At 39.2% G+C, this 21812-nt stretch overlaps 2 protein-coding genes across 2 annotated transcripts; one reads left to right on the top strand and one right to left on the bottom strand.

The window, feature by feature from the left end:
* Nucleotides 1–9504: 9504 nt before the first annotated feature.
* Nucleotides 9505–11817, bottom strand: LOC141911248 (chromaffin granule amine transporter-like). The gene is made up of 2 exons (XM_074802235.1): nucleotides 11782–11817; nucleotides 9505–10926 (listed from the first exon to the last, which is right to left on the bottom strand). Exons 1-2 carry the CDS (start codon nucleotides 11815–11817, stop codon nucleotides 9505–9507), a joined length of 1458 nt encoding a protein of 485 aa, XP_074658336.1.
* Nucleotides 11818–14794: 2977 nt separating this feature from the next.
* LOC141911247 (uncharacterized) lies at nucleotides 14795–17668 on the top strand. The gene is made up of 2 exons (XM_074802234.1): nucleotides 14795–14801; nucleotides 15036–17668. Exons 1-2 carry the CDS (start codon nucleotides 14795–14797, stop codon nucleotides 17666–17668), a joined length of 2640 nt encoding a protein of 879 aa, XP_074658335.1.
* The last annotated feature ends 4144 nt before the right edge of the window (nucleotides 17669–21812 follow it).

Genomic DNA, 21812 nt, shown 5'->3' with positions numbered 1-21812 from the left:
TGAATCGCTTTCGAAAGTTTTCGGAATAAGGAAACGGTTTCAACGAATCGAATTCGTACGTGAGAAATTTAACATTGAACATAGACGCAGCTTTATATTGTTTATTTACCGGATGTCGTCAATCCTAGTCGTCGTTTATTGCGTTCACGAATAGATTTCATATCGATAGTTAGTATTGTATAAAGAAGCGGATTCAGAGACGAGTTGATCGGTAAAAATAGAACGGTCAGCCAAGCAGCCACCTGGTTCGGTATCTCGACCGAAAATACGGCGCAAAACTGAACGATTATTATCGGTAGCCAGCAGAATAGATTACAAAGATTGATTACTAAACTCCTTCGAGCTAAAACCAGTTCGGTAGGATCGGCTCTTCCCGAGCCCGACCTACTTCCAGATACTAGTCTATACATCTGAGCGTACGTCATCATTATCGTAGCCAATATGGCCGTATTAAACAAGGCAAAAATAGTGAAAGAATAGTGCCAGCCATTGACGTCGATCGTCAGTAAATTCATAGGCAAACAAACTCCGGTTGTACCGTAAAAATTGTCTCCGAAGTAAGACGACGATGACAGTGGTAGAATAGAAACTGTGCTTATAACGAGCCAACAAATGCAGCAAATACCGATAACGTATTTCGGAGTTATAATCGGACTTCTAGAAAACGGGTTGACGATATTTGAATATCTCTGACGTGTTAGAATTAAGAGAAAAGTCAAGGAACCTTCGCACGAAACGGTGACAATAACCCCGGCGAGACGGCATAGTGAGCTATCCGTCCAGGTTTCAGAATTCAGATAATAAACGCCTTGAAACGCGTGGTCAGCTCCTGCGATCAAATACAAATAGACCGACATCAGAAAATCACAACCGGCAATATTTATGATGAGGATATCTGAAGACTTGTTACGTGTTCCATAGAATTCCATCCGCAAAGCTTGAAATCGAAATAAAATAACGATACTGTTGGCGAGAAAACTGAAAGATGCGATCATCCAGATGATTGCCCTCAGTACAGTGTTACCCATCAGGTCAGAGCAGGTTGAAAATTGATCAGCTTCGGGAAGACATCGGTCAACATTCGGTGCCATGCAGCAAAATTTGGAAGCATCCGAAGCGAGGTATTTCAATGATGTAAGATCGCCAAGAACGTTTCTTTCTACGAATATTACTCCAAAATTGTTGACGAGGTCAAGAATTTCAAGTCCAACTAATCCAGAAAAAGCAAAGCTCGAAATGTGATGAATTTTGTTACTGCTGATATTTAACGACTGTAATGCGGATAAACCTTTAAATACGTTTTCACCGAGAACCGATATAGAAAGTCCGTGAAGATCGAGGGCAGGAAGTGATGTCAGACCTCGGAAACTACCGACTTTTAAGTGTTGCAGCGGATTGCCGAAAAGAAATAGTTCTTTTAAACCGATCAAACCTGCGAATGTATTAGCAGATAATGAAGTTATGCGGTTGTGAGCAAGGTCTAATGTGTATAGATTGTTTAGATTAGAAAACGCGTTGGGAACGATGTAAGACAAATTATTGCCCGAAATATCGAGAAAACGAAGATAAATGAAAGAGTTGAACGTCGACTCGTTAAATACGATTCGGTTATTCGACAAAATAAAAACCCGGGTTGATTCAATGATATATCCAGTAATATCTGATAAAAGAGCGTTTTCACAATCGATGAAATGACCCCGGCAATTACAACGTTCAGGACACGTGACCTTACAGTATGACTCGTCATCCGAGTTATGTTTACAATTTACGACACCGTCGCAAACTTCAAATTGCGGAATACATCGATTTTCCTGGCCACATTTAAACATTCCCGGACACGACCAAGTCTCGCAGTTTCGTTCATCTTCTGAATTAGGACAATCGGATCGACCGTCACAAACGTGTCTGATCGGTATACAGTAAGATGCCGGACATTTTACAGTACCAGCCGCGCATTTGAAGTCATTACACGCGAGTATATGTTCAAGATTTCTACATACCGGGAAACCAATCGGCATCCTTTCTAAAATACACCTTTCTTGTCGGGAATAACAGCGCGGAGAATTGAACGAACATCTTTGTTCATCCGATTCCTTACACAGATCTGTGAAACGACTCGTACAGTGATTGTCATTATTACAGTAAACCTCGGGATTCACTGTCATATTAGTGACCAATTCGTCTTCTTCGAGACTTCCGCTACAATCCACGATACCATCCCGATACAACTGAGAACTAATACATTCACCGTCCGCGCACGAGAACCCCTGACAAAGTTCGGCAGTGCATCCGATCTCATCGGAACCGTCTTTACAGTTTGCTAGTCCGTCACATCGTTTATAACTATCGATACATTGGTGATTGGAACAGCGATATTGCGTAGATATGCACGGTGGATGATGGCACGAGTTCTCATCCGAGCCATCGACGCAATCTCTCATAAAGTCACAGAAACCGCTAATCGATATAACCTGTCCATCGTTACAGAGGAACTGACTGTGTAAATTGATATCCGTACAATCGAGTTCATCTTCACCGTGTTGACAGTCGTGTGTGGTATCACATACGCGATGGTCGCTGATACATCTTTGATCGTTACATTCAAACTGCCACGATTGACAACCGCTTACAGAAACCAACTCACCAGTTACATCATAGGAACATAGAACGGAATGCGCTTCATCTGTCACATTATCAAAGGCAGTCACTGACCATTTCACTGTTTGAAAATATGTTATCCAATCTCTAATTACAACTGGTTGTATTGCCACAATTCTGCCGCTTGTATGATTAGTCAGTATAGCGCCATATTGATGCTGAAAGTGGAAAACATTTATCAAATACTGTATTTCAATATTAGATGTTATTATACCTATGTCTCCGCCGATTGTAAGACACATTTCTCTGGCTGTTTCGATTGTTAAACTTTCAGATTGGAGCGTTTGCCAGGCTGTAAGTATTTGATAGCAATGCGCTTCTATACGAATCCATCCTCTTAGACACGTGGAGTTAAATCGTTCAATGTTTTTCCACTTTATTTCAGTTGTATCGTTTTGTGAAGATGCATTAAGATCGATTCTTTCTGTTTCACAAATGAATGTCGTGTGCGTCTCCTCGATTTGACACGGGAATCGAACCCAGTTCGCTGATCCTCGAGGATTATTCAGTATCATCGCTGTACACGGCATATTGACGTCATCTATCGGTTGTTTTCTTAGCGGAGATATCAATCCTCGAATAACTTCCGGGATCGTTTCATTAATAACAGGTTTATACCACTCTGTGTAGCTCAATGGTTTACCATCAGTCCACGCGTAATAACCATCATTCTGTTTTGTGAAAAAAGAAAATAACTATTTCTTCTTTAAAAATCGTACTATTTTAATTCATATTTGTAAACATTAGTCTTACCTGCCATTTTAATCCAATCATCATTATGAGCGCTTTTAATGAGTACGCCATTCGGAGAAGTTCTGTAGCGAATAATCTTTTGATTGAAATCATTTCCTGTTCTGAGTTGATACTGAGTAAATGTCCCGCGTACTTCTGTCTACAGTATATTTCAGCGTTCTCCCAATTCAGACGTTCATCTCTGATGAATTTGATGCAAGAAATTCCGGAGTCCAGAAATCCTTGTTTACAGTAGAAATCATCGAAATGTTTAATCGGTAACGACTCGTGTAAAGTGTATTGTATTTGAAAGGTTGGGATTTTATTATTTACTTCAAAATGCAGAGTATTATCTGTTAAACTATAAAATATAAGTCCACGAACCGCGTTATTTTCACATATTTTAGTTTCATGTTGGGTTGGAATAGAAAGTTTTCCATCTCGGAATGAATCGTCATGTATAAACTGCCTCGATATTATTGGATCATTTGCTCTTCCATTGTTCGTTCCGCATGAAACTGATCCAATAAATTTGATAATAAAATAGTAATAATGAAATGTATTTAGTTGTATCGAGTTTTCAAATTTATATGATATAGATGCTACGATACGTCCTGCCGTACCCGGGTAGTGCGGTGATTGCACCAGTCCACATTTATCTTTAGCTATCTCAAGGTTAGGGATAGCGTTTAAACTTGCAGCTTTTTTGACTCCCAGACATTTACGACGCAGTTGAATCGATTGTGCATACCTCATGAATCCAAACCCATCACTTGCGAAATCGACAGTGTTTAATACGAGACTGTTATTAAGAAACTGATTCCTCAAACTCAGAAACTGATCACATGACAATGGCATCTTGAGAAAACATCGCTCAATTTGATATTCGTGTTCTGATAATATGTGAATATTTTTCAAGCGAAGGCGTCGATTTTCAGGTGTAATCACGAGACAGTGTGACGTCATATTGATCTGACGTTGTTCTTCCTCTAGAACATAACCGTCACAATCAATAGGAGCAAATTCAAGAGATGAGCTACCAACTGTTAACTGATTGTTATAGTAATAAGCGTATGCTACTACAGTAACCGGTCCACCTGATGTAATCAGGCTGACGACAGATCGACCGTAGAATGTACCAGGACAATACGGACCATAGCGTCTAGCTGTGAAATTACTACCATCAAATATATAAAAACCAGCTCGATCACAGTTTTCTGATAGCGCTGTTAGTTTCAACCCGTCTTCATAGATGTTCACTTTCCAGTTTAGTTGTAATGTAGTTACACGATAAAATGTATTCTTTGATCTCGGGAACAATAGATTAGCTGGTATTGATTTTATCCTCACATAATTCTGAAATATTAGAAAATCGATTACAACATTGCATTTTTACAAAACGAGAATTTTAAACTTACCTAAAATGGAAAAAAATATCGATAATAGTTGAGGTGTTGCAATTCTCCGATTAATTATTATAATTAGTCTGCAGTAACATGTATTTCTAAGGCTAAATGCCAGGGGCCGGTTTCACAAAGCATAATTAACTTCAATTATAATTAGGACCTAAATCATGATTAAATTTCCTTAATCATGATTAGTTAATAACGATTAAAATTCGGTTTCACGAAAGGGTTTAATTACAAAATTAACTAATTACACAATTAGGCAACTTAATTACAATTTAACTGTATCAAAATGGCGGAACTTTAGACAGCCATTTGCTCTCCAAGCATCAACAACCTTCCTTGTTTAGAGGAAAAGAGAAATTCACTCCTTTGGGAGTTAAAGATTGCTCTGAAAGGTCTCAGGAACCAGTGGAAAAACTTAGCAAGATGTCTCAAAAGTTTTTAAATAGAAACTCACCTCCAGTCAGCAAAATAAAATCCTCGTACGTAAATGGGGTTTTTATTTCCGAGCAGTGATTAGCACTTTTTAACACTAACTCCATAGATATGTACTCTACTGACAGAAATCTATCATATGTATGGAAAAAATCAATTAATTCAATACTTCTAAGTATGTGGTGGTCGTGCTGACAAAAAGACATAGGACGTTTGAAAACAATCAATAGAATTTAGAGTATTGACATGCCTTTTTTACAAAAGGCAAAAAATCCTAATTATTTGAGCCAAACAATCTGAAAAACTGAATAAGTGTAGGGATTGCCGTCGTCAATTAATAAACACCAAATTCCATGAATAATATCTGCAGCTTTTTGTTTTTGATAATAAACTAATGATGATTAAATTTTGTAGTTAACTTAATTATAATTAAAGTTAATTACGTTTTGTGAAACACCTAACTTGATTAAATCATGATAATTTAATCATGATTAGTAATTCAATCATAATTAAGGGTTTATTACGCTTTGTGAAACCGGCCCCTGAAAGTGGATAGTTGACAGAGTGACAATTAAGAGTTAATTGTTACTATGGTATTCATCTGCCGGTTATCTCATGGATTATGTGAAAAAGTTGGAGCACATAACGTAGTTATCTCAGATTTCACTGGTCAAATTCAACATTATGATATTCAAAATCATAGAATTATATCATACAAAGCATTAGTACAACTGGTTGTAATGAACGTACCCATATCCTTGGCTTGTTGACGATAATATCTGATATTGTCAAAGATTTCTCTTCAAATTCTATTTTCAAGTTCGATCTTAAAAAATCCGATGTCATTAAAACGCACAGAATCGCGAGAAATCCGTCTGATTTTACACTCAGAGTTTTAAGATGGTTCAAACTGAGTAAAATATCAGTTCTCACAATACGTAACCCTTCCTGTTTATATACACCAACGACACCTGGTGACGAGACGAGATCACGTGTCCAGTTGAAGACGACGTACTGCAGAACATCAACTGTGATAGACCAGCAGTATAAGTGTTTAGACTGAGTTACTATATGTGGTATTCCATCAATTGTAGTGAGCAGTGCTGATTTATCATAGACTTGAATTAACGGGTTAGAGATGTTCCAATCTGATACTTTGTAAACTTGCACGAGTAACTGCGAATTAAACCGAGATCTACTTGAAATGATCTCAATACGTGCTTTATTAGTTTTAGTATAAAACGATGAAGGTGGATGTCCGGTTTGTTCTCGTATAAGAGCTATAGGATCACTGGTGCTGTTCCATCTGTCGTAAATTTGAGGACGAGTTTTCATTGGATCCTCACCTGGTCTTAATTTGAAATCAATATGTATAAACGTTAAATTCATTGCAAACCCGTCTGGCATCCCGATCCATTCTAACAACAATTTACATCGACGGATAGAAATCATGAATTCATACCCTGTTTGAGTTGGTAATTCTTTTACTGCATGTTTGTAGCATGTGTGTACAATTTTCAAGCGACTCTGTTCTTCAAAACGATATATGATATAAACCCGACTACCTCGCGCTCCATCGACGTTACTCCTAAACAACAACGAAATCAACCCGTTACTGCGGATATCTAGTTGTTTTCTTCCGGTAGCGCAGAGTTTGTTGTCGGACTCACCGACGAGAAGATAGTTTTCGTTACAGAATATCGACGGCTCGATGTCGTAGTAAACTTGAACGAGAAAACTTCCCGGTAAAGAGCTGTTGACGAACCAACGACATTCAACACCGCGCACTAACGACGGATAGTTCGGTGAAATGATGTAACCAGACGTAGAATCGACGGAGTATTGAGTGTTGTTACAAGATGAACTGACTGTAACAGACGCGGCTTCCTCGACAGAGTTTGTGCGATCAGCCCGCGTAAATATACAGTCTCCGCAAGCGATCAGTAAAACTACGAACAACGCTTTCATTCGCTGCATATTGAACACAATTCACGCTTCAAAACAAACACATTTCTAACTATTTCCAAAGTTTTCACGACATTTCTTTAAAGAGTAGCTGCAATGTAATGACGAATTTGCTAATATGAAATGTTGACGAATGGATCAGAGTCTAATTATTTTTTTTTTAAGATCTCCCATCAAACTGGCGCCAGTCTCGTATTTGTGAAACTTTCTCATGTTCTCGGTTTCGCTGTAATTACCGCAGTTTCTAAATTTAGACGTGTTTCAATATATCTTGTTTATAATCATGTGCAATTATTTTGCTAAAAATATATTTACTGTCGCTCCCGAACAGCGTTCAGGTTTTAATAATATCCAGTAATATTTTCTGCTGTTACTGCAAAATATTCTGCGTCTCTGTAAAACACTTCGTCAATATCTGTTTCGACAATTCACTCTTCAGTCAATATAATAACTGAGTTGAAGCTAAGTGAAGCGCATGGATATCTGATTGTGCGGTGGGATCTTTTTGAATAAACACGAAAATCAAGATAACGCTTTTATCAAAACAGAATCAAAGTGGATCATCGAAAAAAAATGTTCTAACGGACTGTCACAGATGCCGATAACTTTAAACCACATATTCAAATCTTGTTGTTTCTCTATCTATGGTTTTAAGCTCGTACAAGATCGAGATTTGAAAATTGCGCCGTATCATTTTCCGAAAACAGTCCAAAATTTGAAAATGCATATTTTCATATTTATCGTCAATAATGTAGTTGCGGTCAGTGAACAGGTGTTATCTGTTAGATCACGTGATGTTTGACAGTAATTACCCGCACGTGCGTGGAATGATACATGTAACTAGTGGAGACTGGGGGTAGAGTTGAAAATTAAAAAAAAAAAATCAGGTCTACAATAAATAAACCAGTTCCTTTTATATTCTATCGGTTTTAAAGATTTCTATAACAAGTGACGTCATCAAATATTTTACATTTCTCGTGTTATAAAATGTTGAGCGCGTAACGATTCCTTGTCACCAGCAATCCCGCTAGGGGGCGTTCCCGACGTATAACTCAACCATTTATTTCATTGCAAAAGGGACTTTTTACTTGTATTTATTCCAATGAAAAGCAATCGTTTTATTTATGAAACTGTTTGTTTAGAGTCTAACAACCGGCGGAAACTTTTTTCTTCGTGTCTTATAGAAATATCTTACTCATATATCGTATGATTCTTCAATGATTTTGAGACTCGGATTTCGAAAATTATTTTCAAGTATATTTGTCTAGACACGTGTGAACCCGGAAGTCTCCGATGGAAGTCTCCGTCGCGAGGGGAATATCAGGAGTGGCGGATGATTGCAGATTTCTGCTAAGCATGACCCGGTCGGCTGCCTAATTACCCGGTAGGCCTACATTACCTTTTGAATAATTTTTCAGCTAAAAAATAACGGACCCGACAGTTAGAAATGATGACAAATTTGGTTGCAGTTTACAAAATGACCCGGCCGATTAGGAGAAACGATGTATTAATCCTTTCGCCACATTCGTCGATCGTCTCTAGTCGTAACAGAAAAAGGGTCGCTGACAATTTAGTTGGACCAGTCCTTTTGGACATTGGAAGTACATATCTACGGTAACATCTGACCTTGCCCTAATTTAATGTATTTTTTGCTTCAGAAATCATTTTGTTCTTATTTGAAAAACATACGTAGCAAAAACTTGGAGATTATTTGTTATATAAAGAACATCATTGTTCATTACAATTCGCAGTTCGTATTATTCTATTTCAGCCGCATATTTAGTAAGAAACAGAATGAAATTTTATAGTTTTAGAAATTAGCCTGCTTGAAGTTTTGAAAGTGAGTCGAGGTATTTAGCACCGAAAGGAAATGCGTGAATGTCGTGAGATTGTTTCCTGAACAAGATCGACCCGGCGCTACAGTTGTGTGCCCAGTTCCACAATTGTGAGAACAAATTCGTGAGTTAAATCCTGGGCCCCAGTTTCCCACTTTTTTCGATTTGACAATTCGATTCCTGGGGTCTGTTGCACAGTTCTGACTTAGATTTAAAAATGCTTTATGACGATCTCACTTCAATAGCCAATCTAACAACTGCCTTTAACTATAATTGAAATTCTATAGGTAAATCATATGTCCAGTCTTAATATTCAAAACTACTTTTGGACTTTTCAAGACTGCGCAACTAGGTCCTGAGTGAAAATAGAAGAATGCTAAGCCGGGACCCAAAACTACATAACCGAGTGTAGTCCCTACCTACGTTTAAGGCACTGGTGTTCTGACTTAGAGAGTAAACAGACCGGGTCCTCATTCAGGCTCCACTAATTCTTCGACGTCCGAATCATTGTTGCCGTCCTCCGCGAATTTGAGAAATACGGCCAAACAAGCCGACAGCAGTGACATACCGGCGAACATCCTCAGACACCAAGTCGTAGTTACCACCTGTAAAAGGCCTATATTAATCAGTGGCCCTACGACGAAACCTAGATTCGTAAAAGCGTTATAAATACCGAACGCCGAGCCTTGTTGGCTTGGGAAATTACGTTCGCAAACCAGAGCCAGTAGTGACGTCAGCGAACACGCATTGGCCGCGTAGCCGATCCGTATCGCGAGATCAGGACCCAGCAGGGCCCATATATATGGCGGGAGCGTATAGGTTGATAGACCTACGACGAGTATGAGGTACCCCGCGACGGCGCACACCCAACGGCCGACCCGAATTCCGTACCAACCGACGAAATATTTCATGGCCGTTTGAAAAACTGCGCCGATCAATAGTATTACGCCAACCTGCCACATGGTTGCGCACAAATCATGCAGCATCCAATCGGGCGCAAGGGTCAAATACGCGCCACATATCGTGTACATCGCGAAGCATAGAATCACTATCAGAATCACGTGCGAATTTCGTATTAATTCCGTCAGATTCTGTTTCGATTCCATCGCAGATTTGGTCGAGGCTGCCACCGGTTTCTTGACAGGCGGGCGAACGACCAATCGTAAAATACCGTCTATAATCGACAGCGCCCCTAGCATCAAAAACGGCACGTCGCGCCCGAAGAAATAGTACGTCACTGCACCGAACGGGTAACCTAGAGCGACACCTGCTGACCAACCCATGTAACCGATACTGATCGCTTTCGTTCGTTCGTCGTCCATTTTAAAAACGCTCGTGACCAAAGCCAGCGACGATACGACGCTCAAACTGGTGCCGACGCCCTCTATTATCCGCATCAAGGTCATCAGCAAGATCGTGTCGACATACGTGAACCCGATTACGGACGCGATGCTCAACGCCGAACCGAGTAATAATGGGATTCGAAACCCGAACGAATCGACGACTCTTCCGGTGATTAGATTAGTCAGCATTTCGCTGAAAGGTTTCGCTAGAAATATAAAGCTTATTTTTTCGACGGTTTTTCCGTTTCGATGCGCGCACGGATGGTATTGGCCGTTGTATTCAAATTCGGCCACTCTTCCGGTCGTCGAGTTGACACCGCTTGCCAGAGCCGCTTGTTTTTCGAAGTCGACGAGTAGCGCCGGTAGAATCGGGATGACTACCGAAGTCACTAACGCGCCTAGAAATACGGAGTTGAAAGCGATGACTTTGACTAGAGCCGTCGAAGATAGGAAACGCGTTACGCGGCTTCCGTTCGCGGTTTCATCACCAGATGGCGTCACAAGCGGCAGTTTTAGGTCCTCAGCCGAATTACGTCCATTTTGCATCATCTGAAATAGAAAAGCATATACGTTTTAAACGTTTACTATGTGGCTGATTCGGGCCAAAACGTAACATTCCTGGTTACAAACGAGGGCGCCTGTACCCCAAAACGAAAAAAACGTCAATTTTTCTATGAAAGTCCGTTTTGGCGAGCCCGCCATAACAATGAAAAACGTCGAATTTTCTTTTATGAAAAAAACGGACATTTTTCGTTTTTGCATTCTGGCGTTCTGGTGCCCTAATTTGCATACCAGGAATTTTATGTTATGGTCCACAGTCAAAGTAAACACACTCAACCGTGCAACTGGGTTCCGAGTCAACACAGCCACACAATTGGGGAACTGAGTTTAGAGTCATATAAGACCAATCCGCAAATGTCGATTTAGATCGAGAGTCAAATTCCACCCACAGCACTGGGTTCAGAATCAATGTAAAGCCGCACAACTATGGATCCAGAGTCACATCAAACCCACACATTGTACTTGTAGAACCGGATTGAGAGTCAAATCAATCCCACAAAACTGTGGATGGATCGTTCGGACTGCTGCTGGATGTTGGACGATAAGAGACGCTAAATTATATACGCCAAATTGTGCTCTAAATTAATTTAACATACCTAGATCCCCTGATCTGCGCAGCTAACACAAACAGTTATACAATGATTGTCCATATACAAACGCAGTGTATCGGCTTCATAAACCAACTCATAAAATTCACGATTGATTGTGGTAATCTATTACACCCGGCTTGATTCATAGGCGATTTGAATTCAATTATAATAAACCCCATCGTCTGTTCAGAGCAACCCGTTCCATCATCACACGTTATCACAATTTATCGGCAAACGTTCAAAAAGTACTCACCCACACTCCAGCAAATTTGTTTAGAACTTCAGTCATGATCGCGAACGATTCACAGTCGGCGTGGATGAGAAGGGGTGTGTTCGATGCTACACGTGTCTCTGATAGCTTAATCTTCGCGTAAATTAGTCGTATGTAATATAAATGAGCAAACACATATGAAACGTGATCCCTGTGAAATATATGACTTAATTCCACAGTCAGTGCTAATCTCGAATCATGTTACATTTGTAACCTATTTAAATGTATTATGATAATGTCAAATGATGCATATAATATATAATGCAACATAACATGCGTGGATGCTATATTCCTATGTATTACGGGGTGAATCCATGTATTATACTATAAAACTGGATGCCGAAGTTGATTGCGAATGTGATTGCGGATGGGGTGCCACCACCAATTGTTTGTTGAGGGGCAAAGTATTTTGAGAACGTGATATAAATTACTTAAAGGGAGTGGTAGATATGTATGGCGGCTGATTCGGGCCATGTAAACATTTTTTTCCGTCCTCCACGAAAACGCGCAAATATCAAATATGACCGCACAAAAACAAATATTACCGCGCAAAAACAAACTTTTAACGCGCAAAAACGAAATAATCGGTTTTTGCGCGCTAAAAGTTTGTTTTTGCGCGGGCGCAAAAACGAAAGTTTGTTTTTTGCGGTCGTGAAATTAAAAAATATTACGCTTGCTGCTATGATATTACGCCTGCTGCTATTAGATGAAACAGTAAGTATGTGATAACTTGATAGATCTGCCTAGTCCCACCCCTCATTAACATAAGATTTGAATATAAAATGGAACTGGTAGAACATGCTGAAAATAGCTTGTTCAATCTAACCCGACTATTATACCCATCTGCTGAAACATTACAAAATATTCAATACGGTTAGTCATGGGACAAATAGAGACCTAAATGACGTAAAGCAAACAAACAAACAACATCAATAGCATTTATTTTTAATAAATCTGTATCTACAAATCTGGATGCATGGTCTAATATAGTAATTGTTTTTTCTATGTGAAAGTATAACGTGTACGGTATTTCTATCTAACACGTTCGTACCAAGTGCTCCAGATTCAAATGCAATTTTCTGCTAGATGTCTCTCAGAAAATGAATCTCTCAGAAATGAAGATAAATCTATATATGTACGGTAAAAAACCAGCAGAAAATTACGCCGATATTTTTCTTCATATTTTAAAAGGTTTTGTGACACCGTAAAAACCGTTATGATATGTTACTATACATTAATAACAACCACGCGTTATTAATATGGTTTTGTGTGGGCTGATGTGCATACGTTATCAATATATAAGTGGTAGACTGGTTGCCGGTCAATCAAATTCAACTATCGGTATTTTCAAGCTCAATATAACTTCATTGTATTGTGATCAATCGAAGACCATAACAAGCGATATATGTATATTTGTATTCATCAAGGGGTCGTTAATTTAAGTAAAGTTAGTTTTCCTTTTTCCTTTTAAATCAATCAATACAACTGCATAGATTAATTATTTCTTTAGTTACTGCTTAATCTAATAGATGGCGACAGCGTGACACCACGTAGCGCGCGTAAATTATTTGAATATATGTTTTTTTGCGCTACTTGACGTCCGCGCAAAAACGGATTATTTTGTTTTTGCGCGTTAAAAGTTTGTTTTTGCGCGGTAATATTTGTTTTCGTGGAGGACGGAAAGAATGTTTACATGGCCCGAATCAGCCGCCATAGATATGTCTTACTTTTTAAAAGAAACTCCTTCGAGCTAAAACCAGTTCGGTAGGATCGGCTCTACCCGAGCCCGACATACTCCCAGATACGAGTCTATACATCTGAATCTGAGCGCATCTATACATCTTATGTGGCCGCATTAAAAGACAATTGAAAATAGTGTATGAATAGTGCCAACCAGATGTCGTTTTTACGCATTTCAACACCAAAGAATCAGTCCATGATATAGATTTGATTTCTTGATCCCGGTAAGCGCAACAAACACCTTAACGGCGTAAAGCCATTATTTGTATATAGAAGAGAATTAAGCGCATGTCAATGTTTGTTTCGAAGCCTCGTCATTAAAATCTCACGCGTCCATTAACTATCATCCGTAATTAATTCGTGCAATCAGCTTCTTGTTTCATCTGAACACGATACATCTAACTTTTATAAGATAAGAATCGATCTAACTCGATCTCATTTACGAGTCGCAGTCGTGTGGTTTCTATACCGGTTTGAGATGTATCATCGATCCGTCCTGAATCGATTTCTTCTTCTGCTGGTCGTCTGCACCGGTAAGTCGAAATTAACTATTCTTTAGTTCGATTTATATTCATTTTATAAGAAAGCATGCCATGAAAATATTCACAAACAGAACAAAAATTCAATTGAGAAGGCTTTCTCGTGAGGGCCAGGCAAAGGCCAAAAGGACGCAACAGCAAGCACTATATATGTATATTCAAAGAAAAAAAGATGGAGAGAGAGGGAAAAACAAAAGAAGAAATACAAACGTCAATCTCTTGCTCTCTCTTAGTCTCTTGCTATTGTACATTTTATAGGAGCCTAGATATTAGCTGCATTTCACACTATATTATTCAGATCCAGTTCCACTGTTGTCAGTCAGAATTACGTAAGTCAGAGTTAAAATCACTTCATTTTCAATGTTTTAACTCTAGAGTAAAATTCATCTTAGAACGATGGAACTGGATCCAGAACGTTTGGAGATGTTTATTCCGTTCTAAATTATTCAGTTGGCCATTTGTCATTGTGTAAATAGAAATTATTTAAGGGTTGAGTAATCCATTTGTATCTCAAGGGGAAATTTTAATCATTTATAATGCATGTTTATATTGTATTTTTCGCATGTTAATACAAATACAGACACTTTTAAACCGTCGTGAAAGAAAAAAAAACGTACGGTACAGATTAAAATTAACGGGTCGCGTTGTCGTTTATCGTTCCAATTGAAACGCGTTGTACAGTACGCGATTTGAACGCGTTTGAAACCGATACAACGATGTACGGTACGCGTTTAAACTCTTTCCAAAACGCCGATCGATTTCCGTTCTAAATGTACGTAAACGAAACGTAAAAAAAACGTAAACGATGTTAATCGAATTCTAAGCTATACCGTACGGTTATACGTACGTTAAGGCCTTTTTGATTACTGGGGTTAAGATTTTCTAATGCAAAATGGAAGTTCTAAAAATGGAAGAAGGGTTTATCGAAAAAAAAACTAATTGCTGTAATAATTTCAGATTATTTCATCGCGACCCAACGATTCCCCGAATCTGGAATGCCGAGTAGACAGATTCCCGGAACTGGGATAACGGGTAACGCAGGTAGGATTCCTGGTCGAAAAATTCCCGGAAGAGGCGACATAAAAAACCAATTGATCGGAGATTACAAGGTGGCATCGGAGCAAATAGATGAAGATGGAGATTTAGTTCGAGTTTGTCCAGTCACGGGTTGTTTGGCGAATTTATGTACTTGCGGACTGTTTAACAACTGTTGTGACCTGGTTGGAAAGTGCGTCATGAGAAGCGACGTGGACGAATTGAGGCGAAACAAAACGATACAACAAATTCAATGGACCGACTGTATATACGGAATCGGAATCGAGACGTATCAGTCAAAAGGTTTTATAGCGATCAGTCGGTGCCCGAGTGATTTCGACTTGAATTCAGACATGCGTCGCTATTGCGAATCGCCGTCCAGTAATCTAGCTACGACGATTCCCGTCTACATCGACGACTGGCTTCCCTTTAAGAATATGTATTGCGCGATGTGTCACGGGTTCAACGACACTCAATACGAACCGGCTAGTCTCGTCCTGCAGTGCACTAAAACCACACGAATCGATGACGTCATCACGAGCGTGCAAAACGCGTCTTTAAGCGACGATACCGCGAAGGTTCGGCTGCCCGAAGATTGTCGTTTATCTTACGCGCATCACAGGAAAGTTCGCATGGTTTTACAGCCGTGCATGCGCAGTAACCTACCCGTGACGTCACACTGCAACGAGTCAGCAGATCAAGACTTAAGGTCTAAATGCAGACGGGTTTTTAACCCGATATCAGCTGTAGTCGGTGGACGGGTGAAAACATACCGTAATTATTACTGTATGAAATGTGAACTGAGTGACAGCGTTTTAAACGAATCGACCTTAGTTTGTAACTATGATCTAACCGGCCAAAAAACATTCGGTTTGAACATCTTACTCGATTTCAGTGTCGCGAACGGCGTAGAATTTCGAACTGCGGGAATGCCCGTCATCTCGTGGGCGCCGAAAGACTTTCTTTGCTCGGAAACAAACGAAATATTTGACCAGGAGACGCGTAGATGTCGCGGATACGGCTGTTTACGGGGATACCGACTCCTGGGTACCGACGAAGACAACGCTGTCTGTCGGCTTGTTGAGAACGAATGGCCTATAATATCCGTACGCGTGTATTTATCTTTCTTTATTACTTTTAACGAAACTCAGCGATTTGTTATGAAAAACTTCGGGTTTGAATTGATGTATTTCAAAGTGAAAGTCTGCGGCGATGTCCATAAATCAAAGATTTCAGAAATAGGAAGTTTATCATCTTTAAGCAATGAATCGTCATTGTACAGACGCGACTTCACGCTTACCAATCACGAAGAGTTTCTCGGTGACGTCACTATGGAATCAATCTTGAGCGAATATGAGGCGATGATCACGTGTCAATTCGGCAATGATGGCAGTCTGGTGACCATTTCCGGTTACGAGTTGTCGGCTACGAGTTTGACTAAGAATACTCGCTGTGACGTCATCGATACAGAGGCAGACGTAGAAAACAATATGACCCAAACCGGAAGTAACTCATTTCTAGCCCAATCCAACCCGTCTTTTAAATATTACAGAATTTTTCAAATTACCAGAGACGACGGAAAAATGCAGATATTAAAATCGAGTAAATGTTCCACTAAAATCAATGACTGCGTGCGAGTGTATTCTAGTACAGGAGCCATGGTTTGCAGACGACGAAACAATTCAAAATTTAAAATAACGGTCAGTTCGTTATTTTCCGATCACGATTTCCTGATTACCTTCACCTGTAGCTGTCTGTCCGTCGTCAGTCTCGTGATAACGGTCGTAATCTATTTGAATATTCCCGATCTGCGAACTCTACCCGGTAAACTCATCGTCAATCTCTGTATAACTCTCGCCGTGGCTCAAACTCTTCATATTTCCAGCCTGATCGGCGTTGATAATCGATTACTATGCGTGTCGATGGCCGCTGTTAAACACTATATTTGGATGGTTGTTTTCGCGTCTATGGCCGCTGTTTCTGTTCACATGTTCATTACATTTTCCACTATTCGTAAACTGATCGATTCTCCTAAGACGTTACTGTACTATCTACTATCAGTTTGGTTTTCTCCATTCCTCATTGTCGGACCCTGTATCGTCCTACACAACACCGATACCACTCAGTACTCCGGTGCGGTTTACGGAAGCCCCGTTACTTGTTGGTTTAGTTCCAGTTTCTCCCTATTGATGGCGTTCGTTCTACCGATCGGTATTATCGATCTGGTCAGTATGATTCTATTCGTAGCTACAGTTTACCGCATTCACCGGTCATTTTCCGCGATGTCCACTTCTTCATCTAACGCCAAACAGATGAGAACGACCACATTCATTTTCTACCGAATGGCTGTAGTGACTGGGGTCACGTGGGTGGTCGGGTTCGTAGCGTCGTTCGTAAATAACGATTATCTCTGGTATTTCTTCAATTTGTTGAACTCGTCTCAAGGTTGTCTGGTTTTCTTGGCTTTTATCGTCAACAAACGAGTGTTCGATATGTGTCGAGCGGAATTCAAACTGGGTCAAACCTCTAAAGCCTCCAAAACAGCGAGCGAATAAGCGAAAATAATCGAGAATCAGATACAGTAGGTGGGTTCAGGTCGACTGCGACGTGACGTCAGTAATGTCGTTCCGATACAGAGCTTCGAAACAAATTGATACAGTGTAGTCGTTTAGACGTTGTTGTTAAATATAGATATATCATAATAGACGTAGTCTTTCCCGGTTTGTAGTGTTATAATCAAGTATATATTCCTATTGATATATAGAATATATTCAAATAGATATAGATATCTAATAGTTAATCCCGATATACCGCCCACATCGGTGCAGAGCGATTTTGGAGGTATATCAGGGGCCGGTTGCACAGTCATGGCATATACTTAAGACCAGTCTAAGACCAACTTAGTTCTACAGCCAATCTTACAACTTAAGCTCGCACGCCGCCCGTATCCGCCTTACCTATTACTCCTCAAGCCGCCCGAATGCGCCATGACGCTTTTTTTGCAAACAGAAAAGCGGTTATTGTGGGATTGATAAACTAGATACGAATGGCTTGACTATTTACTTCAAAATAACACGAAGTTGTAATGCATGATAATAAACAGCAAATGAGCTATAATTCTGTATCGTGATGAAAGGATATTTTCTCCTCCTCCTATGTCAATCTTGATCGTGAATCACTGTTTGATAAATGTGGGTTCCCTTTCTTCAACTATAGTTATTACTAGTTGCTAGTTGCCAGTCACATTTTCGATAGTTCCGGCGTTTCATATAAATTTACTGCATGTAAACTGTTAATCCGTGCTTATTCTACAAGTCTTCTTGCTGATATGCCTGGGACAGGTTTTTTCCCTCCGGACCTCAACCCCTACGTGCCACACAACGACCATGAAGGGGGACAGAATGGCAGAAGCGCAAGAAATGAACAGGGTATCGATCAGTGTTAACATTAAGATTCCATTTTCGAATAATGTGTTTATACCGGAACCCCATTTTGTCGATGTCTTAAATTGAAATGAAATGAATTGAATGAAATAGATATTTTCAATATGCTAAAAAATCCCCTTGTGCTATGTCTTGCGGTACAACGATAACGATCGAGCATAAATCTATGAATCATAAATAGAAATTACAGAAGTCGGAAAGGTAGTAGGGTTAAGACATACGCCATACGCCATATTAGATAATTTGCATAAACTAAAGCAGGATAGTAAAATTACAATTTAATATGTCTATGAGAAACAACACCATTTACCTTTAAATACCGTCCAGAAGCAGTATGGTGAAATTTGTAGAATTGTGGCAAAGTAACCGGGGTAACTTGAGACAACCCAACGAGGGAAAATGATGCATGGCCAAAATATCACAGAAATCATCAGATTTTAATAACCATTTATTGAAACGGTTTTTTAAATCAGTACATTTGAAACTTAATGCGAGAATTGAGAATGAATACAATCGCTGCGTAAACAAACTAAATAATATTAGTTATAAGTTATATTATAATAATATGACTTTTTTCACGAGTCCACCATCTGCTTTACAACGATCAGACTCCAATTACGCACTGTAGCCTGGAGAAAGAATTTTGTGACTTTTTATATAATACACGTGCGACGCATGTTGAGACATAGGTAAGTTCAATGTACCACGGAAGCTGTATATCATACTGCCCCGCAAGATTTATTTCATGAACCCATATCTCGGAAAATGGTAAATAACATTGTCAAATGGTTCTCTATGTGTATAGTGAACTACTCTCTCCTTTAATTTGAATATAGCAAGACAATATCTTTCAATTATATAGAAGTATAATTTACTCTTTTTGAATATTTAAGTACAAAATCAGTAATTTGTTTTTTTGTTTGGTCCTGTTCATTTACTTCTGCAGAAAATCATAAAACGTAGGCAATTAATCTACGATCATCATTGTCTGATGAACCCTCCGCAGTGACTTGTATATCGGGCCTGTACTCATGCCAGTGCCGCGTCAGGTGAGACCGCATCTACGTGTTCTCTGTATGTTACATCTGATAAGCCTTTAATTAATCTAAACAATGCTGTATTGTAGAATGGATATAAAAAACCATGGTTTATTTACCCTGCACTGTTTCACTGGTCGTATTAAAGACCGAACTGAGGTATGTGTTCGAACGATATCCAAAAACGATCCCAGACGTAGATTAATAGACATTACGCATTCTGGCTTTGGATTTTTCACGAATTCACAGGCGTATATATCCGATATAGCTTCGTCCCACGCGACAGACTCGATTCAAACATGTTATGGAGTTTATTGAAGAATTAAAGTATCGTTTTAAAGAGTAAAGATTAAAAGCCACTAGATTAAAAAGATTGACAACAAAATGAATCCTTCATTAAGAATCGAATAAGAATATCAAAATACATTGCGTTACGTATTTCTCTCTCGAGTTGGTCGCAACCTGGCTTTGTCTATTTGAATAAATGTTACGTTTGATAACGCTATAATTTCCATTATATTATTGACATATATTGAATTATCGTGATTTGCTAACATCGAAGCTTTCACGGTTAATCAATCAGCAAAATGCGTTATTAGACTTATGTGATGTGTCTGAATCTAGACTCATCTTTATAGATAACTTCATCAGTGGCTTGTTGCCATTGACCAACGGCAATCAGATCTGTATTATATAAACGACATTTGACGATGTTATTTTGTCGTTTGATGACGAACAAATCACATTCACGATTCAAAACACATTTCAAACCGCAGTGAGTTTCAGACGCTGTGGTTGTAACTGGTTCGAGTGGGTTGATATCGGACGAAGGCAGATTCTTTGACACGGTATCAATTACAAAATCTACAAAGAATTCGCCAACAAAGTTGCAACATTGAATCCATAAACTTTGCAAGAAAATTCGAATTATCTTATCATAGAGAAGGGATAACCCTATGGTGTATAAATCAGTGATAGATTTTGCTAGTACACCACACTGCGGTGTATTGATATAATTAATAATTATCTATCTTGAAAAATGACAACACCTGTCAAACATAGTAAAATACTAGTAACTAACGATACACCGCACCGCGGTGTAGACGCACAATAGTGGTATTCCCGTTATTCTACAGAATAGGGTGGAATTTCTAAAAAATTTCAAATTATCTCCAGCACTATAGGGTATTAATTAGTCAGAACTGAAAGGGTTAAAAGGGAGTTAAAAATAAAATCCTTCGACCGTCGTCATCTTTTTGCGCGGCCTTATTATTTCTTCTACGAATCTTATAATGTTTTATGTTGTACTTATGAACATACTATACTAAAACTTACGTCTTTAAACACATATTTCAGGTCACTCTAAAACTCAGCTTTCTGATCAGGTCACCTGCAGCACCTATATCCACGAGTTCAAGGTCAGTCACAAGTTAGTCAGGCAGGAGACTGCGACAGAAAATTAGTGACACAAATTAGTCGAGAAACTGGACAAACGGTTCTATCTTCGCCTTGGCTAACAACAGTTGTTGGAACGGGTCAGTTCAAGAGAGCGACGACGAGACAGTTTGATAAGTTTTGATTTACATGAATTGCTTCAGACAAGTAACGGAGTATCGGGCATCAACTGAATTTACTCATTTACTAAAACTTTTCTTTCGTTGTTTTTTTTTCGTTTATATAATATGCGCACGCTTACAAACTTAATTGATCGGTGGCAAAATTGTTGGTTAAAGAAGAAAAACTTCAGCCCAAATATTCTAGAAGTTGTGAAACTACCTATCAATTTGCTTCTATCAATTTGGAAAAGAAAATTGTTTACGTAAGTTCTCACAGGACCCGGAATTTACGTGGGAATTAACCTTACAAATGGTTCAACTTTCATAGAAATAAAAGGTCGATCAATTCAGTGACAATCCACCCTCCGAAGACATGGCTGACTACAGGCCCGGAAATCTAGCGGCAATATCGTTCTTGACTCCTTGAAAGGAATTGTCGCCCATAGGGCTGATAAGGTCAGGTCAGGAAGGTCCGATGATATTTTTGATCTAACCATTTTCACCTTTCTCTTCATCCGTTTGCTTATCTATTGCACGCGGATTTCCCATTGATAACATATGTTGCAGATATTTTCCTTTTTAGTCTCGGGATGTCTGTTGCAATCAGATAGCCTGTTACAGGTCAACATTGACATTGTTTTGGAAAATGTTGACTTAACAGGT

This window comes from Tubulanus polymorphus, chromosome 9 (assembly GCF_964204645.1).
Source record: "Tubulanus polymorphus chromosome 9, tnTubPoly1.2, whole genome shotgun sequence".
Taxonomy (NCBI): domain Eukaryota; kingdom Metazoa; phylum Nemertea; class Palaeonemertea; order Tubulaniformes; family Tubulanidae; genus Tubulanus; species Tubulanus polymorphus.
Note: the sequence above shows the minus strand (reverse complement) of the source record. Positions and strands in the feature narration are given on the sequence as shown.